The sequence below is a fragment of the Psammomys obesus genome, unplaced genomic scaffold (genome assembly GCF_907164565.1).
Source record: "Psammomys obesus unplaced genomic scaffold, mPsaObe1.curated_primary_1811, whole genome shotgun sequence".
Classification (NCBI taxonomy): domain Eukaryota; kingdom Metazoa; phylum Chordata; class Mammalia; order Rodentia; family Muridae; genus Psammomys; species Psammomys obesus.
This window is the reverse complement of record NW_026596051.1, coordinates 8,640,719-8,665,899: the sequence shown is the minus strand read 5'-3', so window position 1 is coordinate 8,665,899 and position 25,181 is coordinate 8,640,719. Positions and strand designations below refer to the sequence as shown.

At 37.8% G+C, this 25,181-nt stretch overlaps 1 protein-coding gene across 1 annotated transcript in view; it reads right to left on the bottom strand.

The window, feature by feature from the left end:
• Nucleotides 1–5,428: 5,428 nt before the first annotated feature.
• Zpbp (zona pellucida binding protein) overlaps nucleotides 5,429–25,181 on the bottom strand; it is a 186,565-nt gene continuing 166,812 nt past the window's right edge. Inside the window, exon 8 of the mRNA XM_055624272.1 lies at nucleotides 5,429–5,574. Within this exon, the coding sequence (XP_055480247.1) occupies nucleotides 5,480–5,574 (95 nt within the window). The 3' untranslated portion in view covers nucleotides 5,429–5,479. The remainder of the gene's footprint in view (nucleotides 5,575–25,181) is intronic.

Genomic DNA, 25,181 nt, shown 5'->3' with positions numbered 1-25,181 from the left:
AAAGGACACCATCATCAAAACAAAATGACTGCTTACAGATTGGGAAAGAATCTTCACTAACCCTTTATCTGACAGAGGACTAATATCCAGTATATACAAAGAACTAAAGAAGCTGAAAAGCAGCAAACCTAGTAATCCAATTAAAAAATGGGGAACAGAGCTAAACAGAGAATTATCTGTAGAGGAATATCGAATGGCAGAGAAACACTTAAAGAAATGCTCAACCTCATTAGCCATTAGGGAAATGCAAATCAAAATGACCCTGTGATTTCACCTTACACCCATCAGAATGGCCAAGATGAAAAACTCAAGTGGCAACACATGCTGGAGAGGTTGTGGAGAAAGGGGAACCCTCCTCCACTGCTGGTGGGAATGGAAACTGGTACACTGGAAATCTATCTGGTGCATTCTAAGATAATTAGGAATCGTGCTTCCTCAAGACCCAGCTCTACCACTGCTAGGCATATACCAAAGTTTGCTCAAGTACACAAAAGGGATACCTGCTCAACCATGTTTATAGAAGCTGTCTTTGTAATAGCCAGAACCTGAAAACAACCCAGACGTCCATCAACAGAGGAATGGGTACAGAAACTGTGGTATTTTTACACAATGGAATACTACTCAGCAATCAAAAAGGAGGAAATCGTGAAATTTGCAGGCAAATGGTGGGATCTAGAAAAGATCATTCTGAGTGAAATATCCCAGAAGGAGAAAGACAAACACAGTATATATTCACTTATATAGACCTATAAGATATGACAAACATAATGAAATCTATACACCTAAAAAAGATAATCAAGAGAGCGAACATGGGGTAAGATGATCAATCCTCGTTTAGAAAGACAGATAGGATGTGCACTGAACATATGACAGGAGTCTACTGAAGGCATCTGAAAGACTCTAACTAGCAGTGTTTTCAAAGCAGGTACAAAGAGTCATGACCAAACCTTCGACAGAGTACAGGGAATCATATGAAAGAAGGGGAGTTAGTATGATGGGGAAAGGATAGGAGCTCCACAAAGACCAAACATATCTGGGCACAGGGTCTTTTCAGAGACTGACATTCAACCAAGGACCATGTATGAATATAACCTAGAACCTCTGCTCAGATGTAGCCTGTGATAGCTCAGTAACCAATTGGTTTCCCATAGTGAGGGGAACAAGGACTATTTCTAACAGGAACTCAATGACTGGCTCTTTGACCTCCCCACCCCCCAAGGGAGGAGCAGTCCTGTTAGGCCACAGAGGAGGGCTTTGCAGCCAGTCCTGAAGATACCTGATAAAACAAGATAGGATGAATGGGGAGGAGGTCCTCCCTATCAGTGGACTTGGAAAGGGGCACGGTGGGATTGGGAGGGAATGAGAGAGCGGGGCATGGCTGGGATACAGAGTTAATAAAATGTAACTGATAAGAAAATATAAAATTAAATTTAAAAAAAAGAATACTTAGCTGTTAAATCATATAGTTACCAGAGTAAGTGAAATACTACAGTCATTAAACCTACATGAATGCAGTAAATCAAATAGCTTGGGAAAGCATGTAATATTAAGAGAAAGGTTTCATGATGGTAAATATGGAATTTTACAGAAAAGCTAACATGGTTAACAGCAGAGTTCAAAAACCCTTTGATAACTTCCTCTCCTCATGTTCTTTTTACAAGCCAGTATACTTAGTGCTTTATGAACTGGCATTGTTTTTGCTTTTAAATTATTTATTCTTCTGTTCTTTCTCCCAGTTGCACCCCACCCCTACCCTGCTCTTCCCACACCTGATCCCCACCCGAGTTAGCCTCCTCACTTCCTTTTGCACCCAGTGTCCTCCCTCCATCCACTTCATATGTCTATTTTATTTCCTATTCTGAGGGAGATTCAAAATTGTCCCGTGGGCCCTCCTTGGCTTCTTTGGGTCTGTAGACTGTAGCATGGTTATCCTGTATTTTATGGCTAATAGTCACTTGTCAGTAAGTACATAGCATGCATGTCTTTTTGGGTCTGGATTACCTCACTCAGGATACTCTTTTCTAGTTCCATCTACTTGCCTGCAAAATGCATGATGATCTTTGTTTTTAATAGTTGAGTGGTACTTCATTGTATAAATGTACTGCATTTTCTTATATCTCCCTCAAGACCAACCTATATCATTCCTGGGCATATACCCAAAGATACTCTATCATATTACAAGGAAACTTGCCCAACTATGTTCATAACAGCTTTATTCACAATAGCCAGAAACTGGAAACAACATTGATGTCCTTTAACCAAAGAATTAGGTTTTATCTGTAACAGAAAATCTACCTTGCTTATACACAATTACTTTTTTATGTCATAGACATGGAAAGTGCAGACGAGGCTGGGGTTCACAATTACCAAGGGCAATGATTCTGTGTCATCTTCGGAGCCCCAGTTCTTCTGACATCTCTACTCTGTCCTCAACATAAGGCTCCTCCAACTCCTATGGCTGGTTCACCTCATGGTACCCAGGACAGTCTTCCTCTAGCTTCTAGAAAGATCATGCTCTGTGTAGGCAAACCTGATATTCTGCTGGGAAGAGGGAAGAATGAAACCAGTGCTGGAGAGATTAATAACAACATCTTATCTCATGGCTACTCCTGCAGTTTTTCAAATTAAGTTTATTGCTTCCAAAAATTTGAAAGTAATTAAAATCATTGATTAAATTTTGGTAAACATAAGGCATCAAAAACTCATGCAGGATATTATTACTTGAGACAATCATGAGACAAACATTTTAGTGCATTTGTTTTAAAACTAAAACCACAAATAATAATAATGCAAACAAATACAGTTAAGAATATAGTTAATTTGAATTAATTCATTCAATTTGAAAATGTGACAGTCAATTTATTGGCTTGGTGTCAGTCTGTCATGTAGAAGTAGAACAGTTTATTCACCCTCTCTTATAGGGCATTTGTGATTTTATTACAAAATCTGCTGTGGCACTTAGCACAGTTTCTCCTATCTCTTATTTACTTGTTAGTATCTTCAGGAAATGAGATTACTGATTCAAATTTAAGGATCTGTAGTTCCATACTGCCAAATGAACATATATTACATATTTAATGTAAATACAATGAATAAAAAATGGAATGATTCTTTTCCCCTTAAATGATGGTAAAAATATCTTTAGGTGTTGTTAAAAATATATGATCACATAATTGGAAAGATATTGTACAGGGAGAAATTACTTTGATGTAAGCAGAACTCCCTGAAACTGCTTCATGACAATATCCTTTAGACACAGCTCACAGATTTTGGCACACGCTGATATCATTTTAAACAACAGTCAACTGCACATCTTATCTGGCATTATAACAGAATGTCAGTAATTCTTGTTTTATTTACTGACATTTTCACTCATAGGCCTTTAATTTGTATAAAAACCTAACTACATCCTATGAAGGTTACAATGACTAGGAATATGCCAGTATAGCTGAATGCTGAACACAAACACAATTGGCTAAAACAACTATGATGTTACAGAATCAAAAAAAAAAAAAAATGGATCATTTTACTATATGAAACAGAAAAAGTAATCCATTAATGTCTCTGTTTCTCTTTCTTTTTTTTGGTGGTACAGCTTTTTTAATTTATTTTTTAATTTATTGCCGTTTATTCACTTTATATCCCAGCTGTAGCCCCCTTCCTAGGCCCCTCCCAATCCTGCCTGCCCTCCCTCCTCTCCTCCCTTGTCCCTCCCCCAGTCCACTGAAAAGGGAGGTCCTCCTTCTCTTTCTTAAAGATTGCTCTCTTGGCCTAACCTATTAATTTTACCTTGTTCTGACCTCTAACATTTGTAAGGTTTTGTTGGAAAGTCTACCTGTATAAACTAGGAATTTAACTCTGAACTGTATCTCTAAAGATACACTTTACTCTTACCCCAGACCATCTGTGCATCAAGGAAGACACTGCTCTTCAGACTTAACACCACAGTTACAGCTCTACACCTGATAACCTAGGCTGACAACTGAAAAAAACATATCGAATCAACCCCAATATCTACTTAAGACACTGGAGTGGCTTCAGGAAGTGTTAGAGAAGACGACTTAGGTCTTAGAGGTACCAGAATGTATATGTTAGTTACTTAGATTAAAACACTATTTCATCAAACAGTGTAATGCTCTGTATGTTACCTGCCGGAGAAAAGAAGACATCTGAAAAACCTTTACAAGCTTATAAAGAAGCAATCTCTTGATGATGATGAAAGCTCAGACAAAGGAAATAACTACCACCAGGGCTAAACAAGAACAACCACAGGCTATATGTCTTCTGGTATTTGTGTGAGGACTCTGAGGCTGTGCCTGTCCACAGGAGAATAAAATAGGACATTTTCTAGCTAGCTTAGTCTGTATAAGCCAATAAGCATAGCTCCTTGTTAGCCAAGCTTCTGCTCTAAGATGTTGACATCTAGCTGTTTACGTTTTCCATCCTTGACTCTGTTGTTTTAAGGCAGGAAATGTCAAAAGGAATTTAGGCAATTGTCTCAAAGAGAAGATAAAGCAAATATGAACCAGGTGATCACCAGAGACTTTAGAAAATGACTCCAAAGTTACTTGTAAATTTTCCTCTATTTAAATATTTACATTTACAAAACTCTTCATATTCAAATGTGGCATCCCAATGTAAAAGAAGATAAGTCTTAGTGGTAGCAGCAGGGCTTTCTGGAACAGAATTCATCTACTGGTGCAGCAAATGAAAATTGTGGTAACTATTAATTCTTTGTCCTGAAACTACTATCAGGAAAGCAAACTGCTTCAGTCTGCTGAGAAAATTCAATGGTTGCTCCATTCTCCAATGTAAAGGAGGTAATGTAAGAGACTTGGAGACAGGATCTCATGTAGTCCAGGCTGTCCTTAGACTTTGAATTCCTGATCTTCCTGCCTTAATGCTAAAGCATTAAGATTACAGGCCTATGCTACCATGTCTGGCTTAAGACTCTGTAAACTGGTCATTTAAGACAAGCACACTTACTGTATTAAAAACCCACAGTTTTTTTTTTTTTTTTTTCTAGGACTAGGTATTATATGAACAAGTGCAATAAAGAGACTCAGGACATATTTTTGAAACTGGCTTTGAGCTGTAAAAGGCCAAGCTCAAATAGCTAAAATTCTATAAGTTTAAAATAAAGCTATTATAAAAGAATATAATGGCCTGAATCTAGGTGATATATAGTAAAGATAAAATAGGTATATTTTAAATCCCTAAAAAAAATCTTTTAACATCACACAATGCACAACATTTGAAACAATTTTAAAATTCAGTGATACAGGAGTCATCTGGTATCAAATGCAGCTCTAGCATTAACCAAGAAAGATGATACATATAGAACTGGATTGAATGAGGACACCATATCTTTGTAAATTCTGATTTTTTAATTTTGGCATAATAGTGAGTTATTATACTTTAGCACTTCAAAAAATATACTTTTCTGTTTAATAAACCACTGGGCCACACAAGGCACTGTCTATGAGCATGCCTTCGCTCCATACACCAGGCTGCTGTTGCACTGCTTGCAATGAATTCCATCTCGGGGATTGTAGGATCCAGGGCTGCAGATCACTGAGAACAAAACATAAATTAATGAGTAACATTCCCCATAGTGTCACATAAGTTAACTTAATGCTATGATAAGTTGTCACACATAATCTTAATTTTGTTGTTGTTTTAAGAGAGTTATACAGTCAAGGTTGGCCTTAAACTCCTGATCTTCTCCAAGTATTGGAATTACAAGCATCATGTCTGACTAATGATCTTTATTTTTAATTTAAGTAAAATATGCATGATATAATTTGCCACTTTATCCATTTTAGGTGTTCCCTTTGGTGGTGTTAAGTGTACTCACATTTTCATTTTGTATAACTGCATGACTATTCCAGGTGAGCATTTTTCTCAGCTGCTAGCAACCATTATGGTTCCTGTTTATCTGAATATGACTACTCAACATTCCCCATACATATAAAATGTTTATTATTATGAATGTGGCTTAGATCAATACCACCTAACATAAATTTAGTGAACATAATACAGCAGTGATACAAAGTTAATAAGCTGTAACTAATATTAAAAAATAAAAGAAAAAAAGAATTAACAGGTGGGAGGAAATAAAAGAAATAGATGTTACAAGACAAAAAAAAATAGTGATCATATACTGTTGAGTTTAAAGGCTGATTGAATGATCATTTAAGTTATAGAAGAAGCCATAAGAAGTCAGTACCATGGTCAAAAGTAACTTTGTTTATAGATAGTCCATCACAACTGTGGTTTAGGTAAATAAAGGGCCAAGAGCTGCAAGAAGACTGTAACTTATTTCAAATCTTTTCATTTCAAGTTCTGTCTGTATCACCTAATAAATGTGTGACTTGGGAGGAATCCCTAGCTCAGTTTGATCTTTCCTAATCTGTAGACAAAGTCACCACAAGTAGTCTTACAGGTGTCACTGCACAGCAGAAGACTTTAACCTTGTAGAAAGAAACAACTCAAATGCCATTCATAAAGCAACCAAGTCTCTAGGCTCCTCTTTTCTTGTTAGCAAAAGAGCAGTAACAGACAACTTTACCATCTTAACATGAAAACCAGAAGTCTACCATGAAAAAAGCAGGCACTCAACAAGTGCTAACCCAAGGGCAAATGCTAGACTGGGCAGCTGCCTGTGCTGACCTTATCCATCTCAAGTTGGCACAAGCAAGTCAGATGATCCACCAAAACTGCTAATTCGGCTAAGGTTTCTGATTAACTAGTTCTTACTTTTCCTGTTGTAAGCATTGGTGAATGATAGTAGATGATGTTACCATAGGCCATTTAACTTTTCAGCACTCTTTCAGATTAACTACTTAAATCTGCCACATACTATACAATTTTATTTTGTGTCATTTATGTTTGAGATGTATTTTCCAAAATATAAGAAATATTTTAACTGCTTATTTGTAAAAGGCATTTTCCATACTACACTCTAGAGTTCTTCCAGTTACACTGGATAATTTATTGGTGAAAGGATGTTTCCAATGTGGAAAATATTGGTTATACAAAGTTACATTTTTATTTTACTTATTTATTTAAACACTTAAAGTACATATTAACCTTCCAATGATAAAATACAATGTTGTATCAAAAGCACCCTTTCTCTCAAATCAGGTATTAATATTTCTTAAAGAACAAATATGTTTATGTTGAACACATACTGAAACTTCTTAAATTACTATGAAAACAGAAAAGAAAACTACACACAGTGTTTGCAACATATTTCATACTGATTGTTACAGAGCTGAGAGTGGCATAAAAACGTGGTATCGAGATAAAACTGATGTCCTTCTGATGAGTTTAGAATTCAAGTTAGATCCAAAAATGCACAATAGCACAGATTCCTTGTCTATAGATTCCTGGTCTATAGCACTCTTTCTAGTACAGTACACACAAAAGCATTGTGCTCTGTTACGTGGAGTTAAGACATTTTTGAAATTTAATTTAAATCTAAAGGACAATATTAGCCAATTATACTTATCAAGTTAGGTCAGAAGGAAGCAATTGGTGACTAAGCAGTACTGACATTAAAAAGAAATTTAGAAAATAAACTCTCATGAACTTTGGCCAGGAGATGTCTTAAAGGGTTGAATAAAATTAACAAAATAAAAATTATCTGATTTTTATACACTCAAACTAAGAACTTAATAAAAAGCCATAAAAGCATTAGTCAAAGAACAAATATAGGAAGCTATTTCAGATATACTGATTAGAATATATAAAAATTATGACTTGATAGAAAAGTTAAAAATTGGTATATTATATAAATATTATACAAATGATCAGTTGTTAGCATATGAGTTGTAGCAATGAAAAGTCCTTACCCACATCAGCAATCTAGGCAATGTAGACAACTAACAGAATGTATGAAACTGAGAGAAAAGTCATCAAGGGGCTATTAGAAAGCTTTGAGCCTTCATCCCTTTTTGGAGATTAAAAAGCTGGCAACTGTATCAGTTTACATTCCCACCAGTAGTGGAGGAGGGTTCCCCTTTCTCCACAACCTCTCCAGCATGTGTTGTCACTTGAGTTTATCATCTTGGCCATTCTGATGGGTGTAAGGTGATATCTCAGGGTCGTTTTGATTTGCATTTCCCTGATGGCTAATGAGGATGAGCATTTCTTTAAGTGTTTCTCTGCCATTCGATATTCCTCTGTCGAGAATTCTCTGTTTAGCTCTGTTCCCCATTTTTTAATTGGATTACTAGGTTTGCTGCTTTTCAGCTTCTTTAGTTCTTTGTATATACTGGATATTAGTCCTCTGTCAGATAAAGGGTTAGTGAAGATTCTTTCCCAATCTGGCGCTTTCTCAGACAATTCAAGACCCAGCTATACCACTGCTAGGTATATACCCAAAGTTTGCTCAAGTACACAAAAGGGATATTTGCTCAACCATGTTTATAGCAGCTTTATTTGTAATAGCCAGAAACTGGAAACAACCCAGATGTCCATCAATGGAGGAATGGGTACAGAAATTGTGGTATTTTTACACAATGGAATACTACTCAGCAATCAAAAAGGAGGAAATCATGAAATCTGCAGGCAAATGGTGGGATCTAGAAAAGATCATCCTGAGTGAAATATCCCAGAAGGAGAAAGACAAACACGGTATATACTCACTTATATAGACCAATAAGATATGATAAACATAATGAAATCTATACATCTAAAAAAGATAATCAAGAGAGCGGACATGGGGTAAGATTATTAATCCTCGATTAGAAAGAAAGATGGGATGCACATTGAACATATGACGGGAGTCTACTGAGTGCATTTGAAAGACTCTAACTAGCAGTGTTTTCAAAGCAAAGACTCATGATCAAACCTTTGGCAGAGTACAGGGAATCATAAGAAAGAAGGGGAGTTAGTCTGATGAGGAAAGGATAGGAGCTCCACAAGGACCAAATATATATGGGCACAGGGTCTTTTCTGAGACTGACATGCAACCAAGGACCATGTATGAATATAACCTAGAACCTCTGCTCAGATGTAGCCTGTGGTAGCTGAGTAACCAATTGGTTTCCCATAGTGAGGGGACAAGGACTATTTCTAACAGGAACTCAATGACTGGCTCTGTGACCTCCCCACCCCTCCTGTTAGGCCACAGAGGAGAGCTTTGCAGCCAGTCCTGAAGATACCTGATAAAACAGGATCAGATGAATGGGGAGGAGGTCCCCCCTATCAGTGGACTTGGCAAGGGGCAGGGTGGAGATGAGGGAGGGAGAGAGGGACTGGGAGGGAAAGAGGGATCGGGACATGGCTGGGATACAGAGCTAATAAAATGTAACTGATAAGAAAAAAATAAAATTAAAAAAAAAGAATGGCAAAATACATTTTGAGGGTATTATAGCCATAGATTGGCCATGTATTGTTGAAATTCTGGCTGGAGACATATTTTATGTCTCAGCCAGTTTGAGAGTTGTTTCCATGTAAAGGGATCAACAATGTAAGCTATCATTATTATTGAACATATAATCATTATCATGTTGAAATTAAAGCAAAGTTGTAAAGATAAAAAAAAAAAAAAGCTGGCAACTGGCCAAAACAACACAATAAGAGTTTTTGAAATTGAACAATTTACAAAAAAAAAAAATTCAAATTAACACAAAATCAAGGAAATTTTATCTTCAAAATGGTGAGAAGTTTTATGTCAGTTTTAGTTACTCTTGTCCCACTCCACTCCAACACAACTGTGAGGTCATTGCACACATCCCAAGGACATAACCTTCTCAGTGTTTTTCCACTGAGCAGCACTACTACCCTAACCTCAGTGCCATTTCCAATTGTACTCTATGGCAGCACAGCTCTAACCTCCTGCTATGGATTATTTCTGAAGACCACAAACACAAGAAATCATTGAGGGATGCAAGAGAAATAGCTAAGAACAAATACAGAACAACAAATGCTTAACCCTTAGAAAAGTTAGACATTTAAAAGCACTCTAGACTATACAGACAGAAGTAGAGGAAGAAAGTACATGACAGGACCAAACACATAAAAGATGATGAACATTAGTAACATTAAAGGAAAAGTGAGTTAAAACTATGTGAGATATCACTCTCCAACCATTAGGATAAGCAAAAATTAGAACCAGAACACAAGGGTTTTTGAATGTGGTAGAAACTGTAGTTTTAGTGGCAAGAGGGGATATTAAAGTTGTGAAAAAACATGGTATGAAGGTTCCTTTAAAAAAATACCAGTGGCTGGCTCTTTGAGCCCCCCTCCTCCCAGAGTGGGAAACATTCTTGCCAAGCCACAGAGGAGGACAATGCAGCCATTCCTGATGAAAACAGAGAAGCTAGGGTCAGATGGAAGAAGAGGGGGACCTCCCCTATCAGTGGACTTAGACAGGGACATGGGAGGAGAAGAGGGAAGAAGGGTGGGATTGGGAGGGAATGAAGGAGGGAGCTATAGCTGGGACACAAAAATGAATAAACTATAATTCATATAAAATTTTAATTAAAAAAATAGCATTGAGAAAAGCAACATAATGGAGGAAAGATTAATTTTAGCTTAGGATTTCAAAGGTTAGTTCATCATAGTGAAGAAGGCTTACATCACACAGTGGCTTACGTCATGTTGACGAGGAAGCAGAAGGGGGGAGAGGCCTAGGGTGCCTGTGTTAGTCATAGTCAGTTCTTAGTCCAATTTCCTCTTTCATTCAGTGCTCTGGGAACGCTAGTTTATGCATGTCCCACATTCAAGGTGGGACATTTTGCCTTAGTTCCCTTCTGTAAATGCACAAAGATGCAGACTTGCAGTATGTTTACACCCCTTAAATGCAATCCCTGTCAAAATTAAAATGACTATTATCTTCAGAAATAGAAAAATAATCTCTAAAATTAATTTATTTATCTCAAGGAAAACCAAATAGTCAAAACACCTTAGAATTAAAAAATAAAGTTTTAAGTCTGAAACTTCATAGTTTTTAAACATAAAAGCAAAGTTACAATACTAGGTAATGTGGTCAGCCAAAATGACAGACATATCACACCTACAGAACAGAATAGAGACACCAATAATAAATTATTTAGTTCAATCAAATGATTTTCTTTAAGAAATTCAATGAAGAAATGATAATTTATTCCAATAAATAGTGTTACAAAATTGCAAAAATTAGGATTCATGCACAACTAAATAAACTTGGACTATTATCTGACTTTATATATAAAATGAATTTAAAATAGTTCAAAGGTGTAAACTACAAACCAAATTTAAAAATCAGGGACATTCCAGATAAATACCACTTACCAAAGTAAATCAAAATCAGGTAAATTATTCAAATAGTTCTACAACACCCAGTGAAGTAGCAGTCATTAAAAATCTCCTAACCAAAAAAATGCCTTGGGCCAGATGGTTTTAACACAGAATTTTACCAGACGATCAAAAGATTTAAAGAAATACAGGAAGACACAATCAAACAGGTGAAGGTCATTAATCTCAACATCAATGGACTCAACTCTCCAATAAAAAGACACAGACTAACAAAATGAATGTGTAAACAGAACCTATCATTCTGCTACATTCAAGAAACACACCTCACCCACAAAGATAGACATTATCTGAGAGTAAAGGCCTGGAAAAAGGTTTTCCAAGCAAACAGACCAAAGAATCAAGCTGGAGTACCATTCAAATATTTAATAAAATACTTTCAACCAAAACTAATCAAAAGAGATAAGGAAGCACACTTCATACTCATCAAAGGAAAATACCATCAAGATGACATCTTTTTTGGAAATTTTATTTTATTTTTTATTTATTACAATTTATTCACTTTGTATCTCAGCTGTAGCCCCCTCCCTCCTCCCAATCCTGCCCTCCCTCCTTTTTTGCCTCTCATACCCCTCCCCTAGTCCACTGATAGGGGAGGTTCTCCTCCCCTTCCATCTGATTCTAGCCTATCAAGTCTCATCAGGACTGGCTGCATTGTCTTCCTCTGTGGCCTGGTAAGACCCCCTCAGAGGGAGGAGACCAAAGAGCCAGCCACTGAGTTCATGTCAGAAACAGCCCCTGTTCCTCTTAATGGGAAACCCACTTGGAGACTGAGCTGTTATGGACTACATCTGTGCAAGGGTTCTAAGTTATCTCCATGAATGGTCCTTGGTTGGAGTATCAGTCTTAATTTGGAACATCTATGGCACAACCATATATCAGGTCACGAAGGTAGCCTCAACAGATACAAGAGATTGAAATAATATCTTGTATTCTATGAGACCACCATGGACTAAAGCTGGACCACAACAAGAGAAATTAAAAAAGCCTATACACACATGAAAACTGAACAACTCTCTACTCAAGGACAACTGGACAAGGGAAGAAATAAAGGAAGAAATTAAAGACTTCCTAAAATTCAATAAAAATGAAAGCACAACACATCCAAACTTATGAGACACAAAGCAGAGATAAGAGGAAAGTTCACAGCACTAACTGCCTTCATAAAAAAATTAGAGACATCTCATACAAACAAATTAGTGGCACACCTGAAATCTCTAGAAAAAAGAGAAGGAGACACAACCAAGATGAGGAGACTACTGGAAATAATCAAACTCAGAGATGAAATATATGAATTAGAAACAAAGAGAAAAATTCAAGGAATCAACCAAACCAAAAACTGATTCTTTGAGAAAATCAACAAGAAAGACAAACCCCTAGCCAAACTAACTAAAAGACAGAGAGACACTATCCAAATAATCAAAATCAGAAAAAAAGGGGGGAATATAACAATAGACACAGAGGAAATTCAAGGAATTACTATGTCTTACTTCAAAAGTCAATGTGACACAAAATTTGAAAATCTGAATGCAATGGACAATTTCCTAGACAGATTCCACTTACCAAAGTTGAATCAAGATCATGTTTAAAAAAATGAAATAGTAGTAGATTCCCTAAGAAAATAGAAGCACATCAAAAGTCTCCCAACCAAAAAGCCCAGAGCCAGTTGATTTCAACAGAGTTTTACCTTCAAAGAAGACATAAGGCCAGTGTTCTTTAAACTATTCCACAAAATTTAAACAGAAGGAAAATTACTAATCTCATTCTATGAGGTCACAGTCACCTTGATACCTAAATCACACAAAGATCCAACAAAGAAAGAGAATTTCAGAACAATTTCCCTTATGAACATTGATGCAAAAATACTCACCAACCAAAACCAAGAACACATCAAAAATATCATTCACCATTACCAAGTAAACTTCATTCCAGGTATATAGGGGTGGTTCAATATACAGAAATCTATCAATGTAATATAAACAAAGTGAAAGAAATGAACCACATGATCATCTCCTTAGATGCCAAAAAAGCATCTGACAAACTCCAACACCATTCATGTTTAAAGTCTTGCATACTTAAATATAATTAAGGCAATTTACAACAAGCCTATAGCCAACATCAAACTAAATAAAATAAAATAAATCCACTGAAATTAGGGACAAGACAAGGCTGCACACTCTATCTCTTCAGTATAGTACTTAAAGTCTTAACTAGATCAATAAGACAACTAAAGGAAATCAAGGAAATAGAAATTGGAAAGGAAGAAGTCAAAGTATCACTATTCACAAATGATATGATAGTATACATAAATAAAAATTTCTACCGGGGAACTCCTACAACTGATAAATACTTCCAGCAAGGTAGCTGAACAAAAATTTTATTAAAAGAAAAATTTAGTAACCCTCCTGTATGAAAAGGACAAATAGGCTAAGAAAGAAATTAGGCAAACAATATCCCACACAACAGCCACAAAACCAAAAAACAAACTAACAACAACAACAACAAAAAACCCATAAAGCAAAGGACACTGTCATCAGAACAAAACGACAGCCTACAGATGGGGAAAGGATCTTCACCAACCCTATATCTGACAGAGGACTAATATCCAGTATATATAAAGAACTAAAGAAGTTAAACAGCAACAAATCAAGTAATCCAATTAAAAAATGGAGTACAGAGATAAACAGAGAATTCTCAATAGGGGAATTTCGAATGCTCAGTGTCCTTAGTCATCAAGGAAATGCAAATCAAAACGACCCTGAAATTCCACCTTACACCCATCAGAATGGCTAAGATCAAAAACTCAAGTGAAATACATGCTGGAGAGGTTGTTGAAAAAGGGGAACCCTCCTCTATTGCTGGTGGGAATATAAACTTGTACATCCACTTTGGAAATCAGTCTGGTGCTTTCTCAGACAATTAGGAATAGTGCTTCCTCAAGACGTGACTATACCACTCCTAGGCATATCTCCAAAAGTTGCTCAAGTACACAACAAGGACCCCTGGGCCCAGATATTGTTGTTCTGTTGTTCTCCTTGTGGAGCTCCTGTTCTCTCCAGATCTTACTATCTCCCCCTTCTTTCTTCAGATTCCATGTTCTCTGCCCAAAGTTTGTCTCAATATCTATTTTGATACAATGCTGGTAGTCTTTCAGAGGCCCTCTGTGGTAGGGACTTTTATCCTCTTTCCTGTTTTCTCCTTCTTCCAACGTCCATCCCGTTTGTCTTCCTGAGTGAGGACTGATCATCTTACCCAGGGTCCAGCCTCTATCTCAGCTTCTTTAGGTGTACAGATTTTGGTAGGTTTAACCTATATTATATGTCTAATATACACTTATGAGTAAGTATATACCCTGTCTTTCTGCCTCTGGGTCACCTCATTCAGGATGATCTTTTCTAGTTCTTACCATTTGCTTGCAAATTTCAGGATTTCCTTGTTTTTCATTGCTGAGTAGTATCCCATTGTATAAATGTACAAAAATTTCTGTATCCATTCCTCAATTGAGGGACATCTGGGTTGTTTGCAGCTTCAGGCTATTACTAATAAAGGTGCTATGAACCTGGTTGAACAAATGTCCTTTGCTTTACAGAAGCTTTTCAGTTTCATGAGGTCCCATTTATTGATTGTTGCTCTTAGAAAACAAGGAAATCATGAAATTTGCAGCTAAATGATGGGATCTGGAAAGGAACATCCTGAGTGAGCTATCCCAGAAGCAGAAAGATGCACATGGTATATACTCACTCGTATAAAAATATGATATAGGATAAACCTACTAAAATCTGTACACCTAAAGAAACCAATCAAGAGGGAGGACTCTTGCTAAAATGCTCAATTCCTATCCAGAAAGGCAAAGAGGCTGGACATCAGAAGGAGAAAATAGGGAATAAGTCAGGAGCCTGACACAGAGGACCTCTGAAAGGCTCTGCTCTGCAGACTATCAAAGCAGATGCTGAGACTTATGGGCAACCTTTGGGCAGAGTGCAGGGAATCTTAGGAAAGAAGTGGGAAACAGTAAGATATGGAGAGTACAGGAACTTCACAAGGAGAGCAACAGAAACAAAAAATCTGAGCACAGGGGTCTTTATATATTCTGGATATTAGCCTTCTGTCAGATTTAGTGTTAGTGAAGATCTTTCCCAATCTGTAGGCAGTCATTTTGTTCTGAAGACAGTGTCCTTTGCTTTACAGAAGCTTTTCAGTTTCATGAGATCCCATTTATTGATTCTTGATCTTAGAGCGTATGCTGCTGGTATTCTGTTCAGGAAGTTGTCTCCTGTGCCAATGAGTTCAAGGCTCTTCCCCACTTTTTCTTCTAACCACTTTAGTGTATCTGGTTTTATGTTGAGGTCTTTGATCCACTTGGACTTTAGTTTTGTGCAGGGTGATAAATATGGATCTATTTGCATTTCTCTACATGTAGACATCCTTTTAGACCAGCACCATTTGTTGAAGATTTTTTTTCCCATTGTATGGTTTTGGATTCTTTGTCAAAACTCAAGTATCCATAGGTGTGTGAGTTTATTTCTGGGTCTTCAATTTGATTCTATTGATCCACCATTCTGTTTCTATGCCAGTACCATGCAGTTTTTATTACTATTGCTTTGTAGTACAGTTTGAGATAGGGGTTGAAGATATCTCCAGATGATCAGTTGTTGTATAGGATAGTTTTGGCAATTTTGGTTTTTTTTTGCTTTTCCCCACGAAGTTGAGAATTTTTCTGTCAAGTTCTGTAAAGAATTGTGGTGGTATTTTGATGGGAATTGCATTGAATCTGTAGATTGGTTTTGGCAGGATGGCTATTTTCACTATGTTAGTCCTACCAATCCATGAGCATGGGAGATCTTTCCATTTTCTGATATCTTCTTCATTTTCTTTCTTCAGAGACTTGACGTTTTTTTTTTTTTTTTATTTGTTTTGTTTTTTTGGTTTTTTGTTTTTGTTTTTTTTTTTTTCGAACAGGTATTTCACTTGCTTAGTTAGAGTCTCACCAAGGTACTTTATGTCCTTTGTGGCTATTGTGAATAGTATTGTTTCCCTAATTTCTTTCTTGGTTCTTTTGTCTTAGGTATACAGGAAGGCTTCTGATTTTTTTGAGTTGATTTTGTATCCAGCCACATTGCTGAAGGTGTTTATCATCTGAAGGAGTTCTCTGGACAAATTTTTGTTGTCACTCATGTAGACTATCATATCATCTGCAAATAGTGATACTTTGACTTTTTCCTTTCTGATCTGCATCCCCTTGATCTCCTTTAGTTGTCTTACTGCTCTAGCTAGGACATCAAGTACTATGTTAAAGAGACATGGAGAGAGTGGGCAGCCTTGCCTTGTCCCTGATTTCAGTGGGATTGATATAAGTTTTTCTCTGTTTAGTTTGATGTTGGTTATAGGCTTGCTGTATATTGCCTTTACTACGTTTAGGTATGTGCCTTGTATCCCTGATCTCTCTAAGACTTTAAACATGAATGGGTGTTGGATTTTGTCAAATGAATTTTCAGCATCTAAGGAGATAATCATGTGGTTTTTCTTCTTCAGTTTGTTTATATAGTGGATCACATTGATGGACTTCCGTATATTGAACCATCCCCGTATGCCTGGGATGAAGTCTACATAGTCATAATGGATGATATCTTTGATGTGTTCTTGTACTCAGTTTGCAAGTATTTTTTTGAATATTTCTGTATCGAAGTTCATAAGGGAGATTGGCCTGAAATTCTCTTTCTTTGTTGGGTCTTTGTCAGGTTTAGGTACCAAGGTGACTGTGGCTTCATAGAATGAGTTTGGTATTGTTCCTTCTGTTTCTATTTTGTAGAATAGTTTGAAGAGTATTGGTGTTAGGTCTTCTGTGAAGGTCTGGTAGAATTCTGCATTGAAACAATTTGGCCCTGGGCTTTTTTTTTTTTTTTTTTTTTTTTTTTGGGGGTCTTTTTTTGGGGATTTTTTTTTTTTTTTTGTTTTTTAAATTTTTTGCCCTGGTTTTTTTTTTTTTTTTTTTTTTTTTGGATGGGAGACTCTTGATGAGCACTTCTATTTCCTTAGGGTATATAGGACTATTTAATTGATTTACCTGGTCTTAATTCAGTTTTGGCAAGTGGAATCTATGAAGAAAATGGTCCATTTCATTTAGATTTTCAAATTTTGTGGCTTACAGGCTTTTGAAGTAAGACCTAATTATTGCTTGGATTTCTTCAGTGTCTGTCGTTATGTCCCCCCTTCCATATCTGATTTTGTTGATTTGGATATTGTCTCTCTGCCTTTTAGTTAGTTTGGCTAAGGGTTTGTCTGTCTTGATTTTTTCAAAGAACCAGCTCTTGGTTTCATTGATTCTTTGAATATTTTTGTTTGTAATTTATTGCTTTCAGCCCTGAGTTTGATTATTTCCAGCCATCTACTGCTCTTGGGTGTATCTGCTTCTTCTTCTTTTTTCTATGGCTTTTTGGCGAACCATTAATTTCCTTGAATGAGATGTTTTGAAGGCACTTAGAGCTATGAACTTTCCTCTCAGCACTGCTTTCATTGTATCCCACAAGTTTGGGTATGCTGTGCCTTTCTTTTCACTGAATTCTAGGAAGGCTTTAATTTATTTCTTTATATCTTCCCTGACCAAGCTGTCACTTAGTAGCAAGTTGTTCAGTTTCCATGTGTGTGTAGGCTTTTTGCTATTTCTGTTGTTGAGGCACAGCTTTATTCCATGGTGATCAGATAGGATACAAGGGATTATTTCAATCTCCTTGTAACTGTTGAGGCTTGCTTTGTGACGTGACCAACTATATGGTCTATTTTGGAGAAGCTTCCATGAGGTGCTGAGGAGGAGGTAAATTCTTTTGTGTTTGGTGAAATGTTCTGTTAGGACCATTTGATTTATGACCTCTGTTAGAGACATTGTTTCTTTGTTTAATTTCTGTTTTGTTGACCTGTCCTTTGTTGAGAGTGGGGTGTTGAAGTCTCCCACTATTAAATGTGTGCGGATCAATGTGTGGTTTAAGTTTTACTAATGTTTCTTTTACAAATGTTGGTGCCCTTGTACTTGAGACAAAGATGTTCAGGATTGTGATGTCTTTCTGGTGGAATTTTCCCTTGATGAGTATGAAGTGTCCTGTTCCATCTCTTTTGATTGATTTTGGTTGAAAGTCTATTTTATTAGATATTAGAATGGCTACTCCTGCTTGCTTCTTGGGTCCATTTGCTTGGAAAACCGTCTTCCAGGCCTTTACTCTCAGGTAATATCTATCTTTATGACTTAGGTGTGTGTCTTGTCTGAAACAGAACATGGGTCTTGTTTAGGCATCCATTCTGTTAGTCTGTGTCTTTTTATTAGAAAATTGAGTCAATTGATGTTGAGAGAAATTAATAACCAGTGGCTTTCAGATCCTTTGATATTGATGTTTGCTGTGGTAGTATGTTTGTGTGCTTAGCTACTTTTTGTTTTGCTGTAGTGATATTATTTATTTCCTGTGTTTTCTTGAAAGTAGTTAGTTTTCTTGGGTTGTATTTTTCCTTCTAGTATCTTCTGTAATGCTGGATTTGTGTGTAGGTATTGTTTAAATTTGTTTTTGTTCTTAAATATCTTGTTTTCTCTGTCTATGAGGACTGAGAGTTTTGCTGGGTATAGTAGCCTGGTTTGATATCTGTGTTCTCTTAGGGTCTGCATGATATCCCTCCAGGCTCTTCTTGCTTTCATAGTCTCTAATGAGAAGTCAGGTGTGATTCTGATGGGTTTGCCATTATATGTTACTTGGCCTTTCTCCATTGCAGCTTTTAGTACTTTTTCTTTTTTCTGTATACTTACCATTTTATGTGGTGGTGGGAGGATGTTCTTTTCTGATCTAATTTATTAGATGTTCTGTAGGCCTCTTGTATTCGTATAGGCCTCTCCTTTAAGTTGGAGAAATTTTCTTGTATGATTTTGTTGAAAATATTTTCTGGGCCTTGGAGGAGGGAATCTTCTTTTCCTCTATTCCTATTATTCTTACATTTTGTCTTTTCATGTTGTCTTGGATTTCTTGGACAGTTTGTGTCAGGAATTTTTTAGATCTATTATTTTCTTTGATGGATACATTGATTTTTTCCATTGGGTCTTCCACACCTAAGATTCTTTCTTCCATCTCTTGTAGTCTGTTGGTTATGCTTACCTCTGTAGTTCCTGTTTTCTTTCCTAGGTTCTCCTTCTCCATGATTTTCTCTGTTTGTTTTCTCTTATTTTTCCAATTCTATCTTCAGATCTTGAGCCATTTTGTTGATTTCCTTAACCTATCTGACTGTATTTTCCTGTTTTTCCTTCAATTCCTTCACCTGTTTGTTTGAACACTCCTCTGATTCTTTTCTTTCTTTCAGTGATTTAATCATTCCTCTCTAAAAGCCACAAACTGTTTGGCTGCATCTTCCTGTATTTCTTTACAGATGGCCACAATCTGTTACACTTTATCTTCCTCTAATTCTTTACGCATTTTATTTGCTTCCTCCATTACCCTGTTCATAAACATAGATGTTAGGTCATCTTCTTGAATTTCACTTATGTTAGCGTGTCCAGGGCTACTTGCCCCTGGATAACTGGGATCTGGGGATGCCATATTGCTTTGCCTTTTGTTGGTTGTGCTTTTATGCTGGCCTCTACCCATCTCTCTGTCTTAGGTGTTGTCTGTCAATTTCTGGTGCCTGCTGGTTCCTGGGGTAGAGAGAATCCCCTTGGCAGGATTATGAAGGAAATCTCCCCAGCTTTTTGAGTGTGGTTAACTGAATGGTGGTGCTTCTCAAGAATTATCAAAGTTCACCTCAGGCATATGGACCTGTGTGGTTAACTGTGTTGTTCAGGAAGGCTCTCTTCTCATCAAGAGAAGTCCTGGAGATGACTGCCATGCTGCTGGGTTTCTTGCTCTGAATTTAGTGAGATGCTGCTGCTGCTCTTAATTGTGTATTTGTTCGGTGCAGCCCTCTTGAAGAACCAGGGAATCCCACAGTCAGTTTAGCTAGGGATAAATGGTCGCCCCTTGGAGCAGTATCCAAGGGCTGCTCCAATGGCTCTCAGGCTTTTGTAGGTCTGTGGTTACAGCTGTGTGCCCCAGTGCCCTAATGGTAATTAATGGCAGGTGAGCAGGGCACCCATGCCTGCAGAAGGCTAGAGCCTAGAGCCTGGGTGAACAACCCAGAAAGTCTTCTGGAGCTAGGTGTCCTGAGTGTTGGACATGATAATCCCCCCCACTGTGGGCTTTCCTCATGACAGTGACACCCAGACTCTGCTTTGGGGACCACAGTTCTATCTGGAATGTCAAGTAAAGCAGGCAAGGCACAGGCGGGAGGCTCCACCTTGCTGGCAATTGGATGCCTGGGCATCTGCTGAAACTCAGTAACTTTTCTTGAGAACTTTTCAGGGAGTGGGGTGGGCTGAGTGCTCTGAGGTCAGACCTGTTGTTCCCCTTACTGTTGGTTTCTACCCAACAGAGAAACTCAATCTCTGGTGCCCTGGGACAGTGAGTCAGGCACACAGGCAGGACTCTGTGTTGGTGCCTGTGTGCTCGGCTCTGGGCTGGCTGCTAAGCACCCACCAGACCCCGGGTCTTTTGCAAGGATTGTCTGGGTGACCTAAGGTCGGTCCCGATTGTTTCTTGCACTGTGTGGTTTTCTCTTGACTGGAAATCCCAGTCTCTGATTTTGTGGGGCCCACAGTTCAGTCTGGGACTATGATCAGAGCACATTGGCGTGTGGCTCTGGGCTGGTGACCAAGCGCCTGGTGGAACCAGGACCTCTTCTGGGGTTAGCTGTGTGAGTTGAAGCTGATTGAATCCCACACCGTGGAGTTTCCTCTCACCTGGGAAACAGAATCACTGGTGTTTTAGGACCCAAAACAAGATCTGTCTGCTGGTCACTGTGCAGATCTTGCTGTGCTGTTGGTCAGAAAGAATGTCCTCCCCACGCTGCCATCTTGGATCCCCTGATTTGTTCTCTTTGAGCACGTGTGTGTGTGTGTGTGTTTCAGGATATTTCATTTGAATTATTCCCCAAAAGAATGATGTCGTTTGCAACTATTATTAGTTTGTCTGACCCTAGCCTATCAGGTCTCATCAGCACTGCCTTGATCCTCTTGCTCTGAGGGCTGGCTGGGTTGCCCCACCAGGGAGAAAGAGCAGGCAACCGAATTCATGTCAGAGACGATCTCTTCTCCCCTTACTAGGGAACCTACATGGAGACTGAGCTGTCTGGGGTGGGGGGGGTCTAGATCCTCTCTATGCATGGTCTTTGGTTGATGCACCAGGCTCTGCAGTTCCCTACTCTTTTTGGCTTTTTTGTTCTCCTTGCGTGGCTCCTGTACCCTCTGGCTCCTTTTGTATGTTCATTCTTCCATAAGACACCATATACAATGACCAAATTTTGGCTGTGAGTCTCTGTATCTGCTTTGATCACCTGCTGGGTAGAGTCTTTTAGAGGACATCTGTGGTAGGCTCCAGTTCTGTTCCCTCTCTTCTACCACTTCTAGTGTCTATCCTGTTTTCCCTGCTAAATGAGAATTAAGCATCTTCCATAGGTCCTCCTTGTTTAGGTCTGTAGATTTTAGTATGTTTTCCCTATATTATATGTCTAATAACCACTTATAAGTTAGTATACACCATGTGTTTATGCTTCTGGGATACCTCACTCAGATGATCTCTTCTAGTTCCATCCATTTGCCTGCAAATTTCATGATTTCTTTGTTGTTAAAAGCTGAGTAGTATTTCATCTTTTCAATATACCACAATTTCTGTATTCATTCTTCAGTTGAGGGCTGTCTAGGTTATTTCCAGATTCTGGCTATTATAAACAAAGCTATGAACATGGTTGAGCAAATGTCCTTGTTGTATGGTTGAGTATCTTTCAAGTATATGCCCAGGAAAGGTATAGCTGGGTCTTGAGGTAGCACTATTCCCAGTTTTCTGAGAAAGTTCTAGATTGCTTTCCAAAATGATTGTACAAGGATACATTCCCACCAGTAATGGAGGAGGGTTCCCCTTTCTCGAAATCCTTTCCAACATGTGTTGCTTTTGATCTTAGACATTCTGACTAATGTAAGATGGAATCTTAGAGTCATTTTGATTTGCATTTTTCCGATGGCTAAGGATATTGGGCATTTCTTTAAGTGCTTCTCAGGCATTCGAGATTTCTCTGTTGAGAATTCTCTGTTTAGCACTCTAACCCATTTTTTAATTGGATTACTTTGTTTGTCAGTGTTAAACTTCTTTAGTTCTTTATATATTCCGGATATTAGCCTTCTGTCAGATGTAGGGATGGTGAAAATCTTTATCTAGTCTGTAGGATGTCGTTTTGTTCTGATGACAGTGCCCTTTGCTTTTTGGAAGCTTTTTAGTTTTATGGGGTCCCATTTAGTGATTGTTGATATCAGAGCCTGACAGATTTTTTTCTTAACTTTTATTAATTACACTTCATTCACTTTGTATCCCCCCATAAACCTCTCCCTCCTCCCCTTCTAATCCCACCTTCCCTCCCCCTTCTTCAAGCATGCCCCTCCCCAAGTCCACTGATAGGGGAGGTACCCTCTCCTTCCTTCTGATCTTAGTCTATCAAATCTCATCAGGAGTGGCTGCATTGTCATCTTCTATGGCCTGGTAAGGCTGCCCCCCTCTCAGGGGGAGGTGATAAAAAAGCAGGCCAATCAGATTATGTCAGAGGCAGTCCCTGTTCCCATTACTATGGAACCCACTTGAACTCTGAACTGCCATGGGCTACATCTGTGCAGGGGTTCTAGGTTATCTCCATGCATGGTACTTGGTTAGAGTATGAGTCTCTGGAAAAACCCCTTTGTTCAAATTTTCTGGTTCTGTTGCTCTCTTTGAGCCCTTTTATCCAGAAAAATACCTCCTGAGGTAGCTCCAAGTGCTAGCAAAGAACTTAAATGCCCTTGTGAAGGCCAAATCTTCTAAATATTTTTTTTGTCATTTGAAAGAATGTTGTCTTCAATTAATAGTAATACCATATGAAAATGTACGTGTAGTATGCTTTAGTTGTTTCATAGTTCACACAGATTTATGCACAAATTAAATGTTCTCACATGTCTTTGGTGAAGTGAGTGGATTCCTGCCACCAAATCCATGCTTCTCTGTTCTTTATTATTATTATTATTATTATTATTATTATTATTATTATTATCATCATCATCATCATCATCATCATCATCATTATTATCATTATTATTATTTACTTTACACCCTGATGATAGCCCCTTTCCTCCTCTCTTCTCAGTCCCACTCCCCAACTCTTTTCCCCTCCTCCCTCTTCCATTCCTCAGATAAGGGAAGCCTCCACCCACCCACTCACCCACTCACCCTATCTCATTAAATAAAGTCAGGATTGAGTTCATCCTCTTCCCCTGTGTCCTGGTGAGACAGCCCCGCAAGAGATGGGCATTGGTGATCAGCGTTCATGTTAAGAGACAGGCCACTTTCCAGAAGATTTACCACACACACTAGACTTAGACCATGAGGCATATCCTCAACACCATCACGGGCCCTCTGTCCATACGTCATCATTTCACCAAAGATTTTTCCAACCTCTAGGCCCAAACTGCCTGCACATTCTCTCTTCTGCCCCAATCTACTCTGTCCACATCAGACTCAGAACCCCCCCCCAAAATAAAGTATCCACATGGCCAGATCCCATGTTAAAAAAACAAAACAAAACAACGCAACAAGATTACCATATTATTAAGAAAGATCAATCCAGTCTCTTCTTTCCAAAATCTACCAGTCCTATAGAAAGGTTTGCCAATGCAAATGACCTAAGTAAAGTCCAGGAAACAGAAGTTAGAAAAGCAATCATAAACCTAACCAAATTTTTCAAAAAATTTATGAGAGAGAAAGAAACAGCTCAATGAAATTAAAGAGAAAGAACTTAAGAAGAAAAAAACATCTGAGTGATGGTCAACAAAAATACAAAGACAAGACTTATGGAAATGATGAAAACAATTCAGAAACTGAGAATTGAATTCATATAAAGATAGAAACACATTCAAGAAAAGAAAAATGAAGTTGAAATTGAAAAACCAAATAATTCAACTAGAAAACACAAGGAAAGACAAATAGAATGAATCAAGCAGAAGACAAAATATAGACTTGGATATAAAGTAGAGAATCCAGACCAAATAACTAAAGAATAAGAAAAATATTTAAAATCATGGGATTGGAACACACAGAAAATACAAGACACCAGGAAAAAAACCAAACCTTCAAAATAGGCTTGAATGAGAGAGAATAATACCAAGTCAATGGCACAGATTAGATCCTCAACAACATCAAAGAAGAAATCATCCTCAAATTGAGGAAAGACAAACGCATATAAATACAATAAGCCCACAGAACACCAAATAGACAAGAACAGAATAAAAGATCCCTACAGTATTTCATAGTTAAAACACAAGGTATAAAAGTATATTGAAAGTTCCAACAACAAAATACAAGTTACAAATAAAGAAAAGCACAATCGGCATGCAGGTTACTGTCAACTATTGGATTTGAGATAGAGATGACTGGCAGTGCACCTCTTTTGTGTAACCATGATCCAATCACTCAAGCAGGAATATGTAACCTTGTATATAGTATCAGCAGAAATTTGTTGGACACAAGTTGATATAGGCAACCAACTTACAGTCTAAAAGAAAAAGAAAAGAACTCCAAATATAGATTCCCTAAACACAATTCAGTTGAAAATTAACTGTTAAGTTTTAATACATATATTTGAAACTATAAGACTTCTCTGTGCTGGCTGTACATGAATATTTTTTAAAAAGTTCCCATCCCTAAAACCTGGCCATGTGATTTTCTCATGCCAAGCAAAAGCATCAACTAATAGCCACCATGACTGAAGCCTGAGCAAGTACAAACTCCAGCATCACTCCT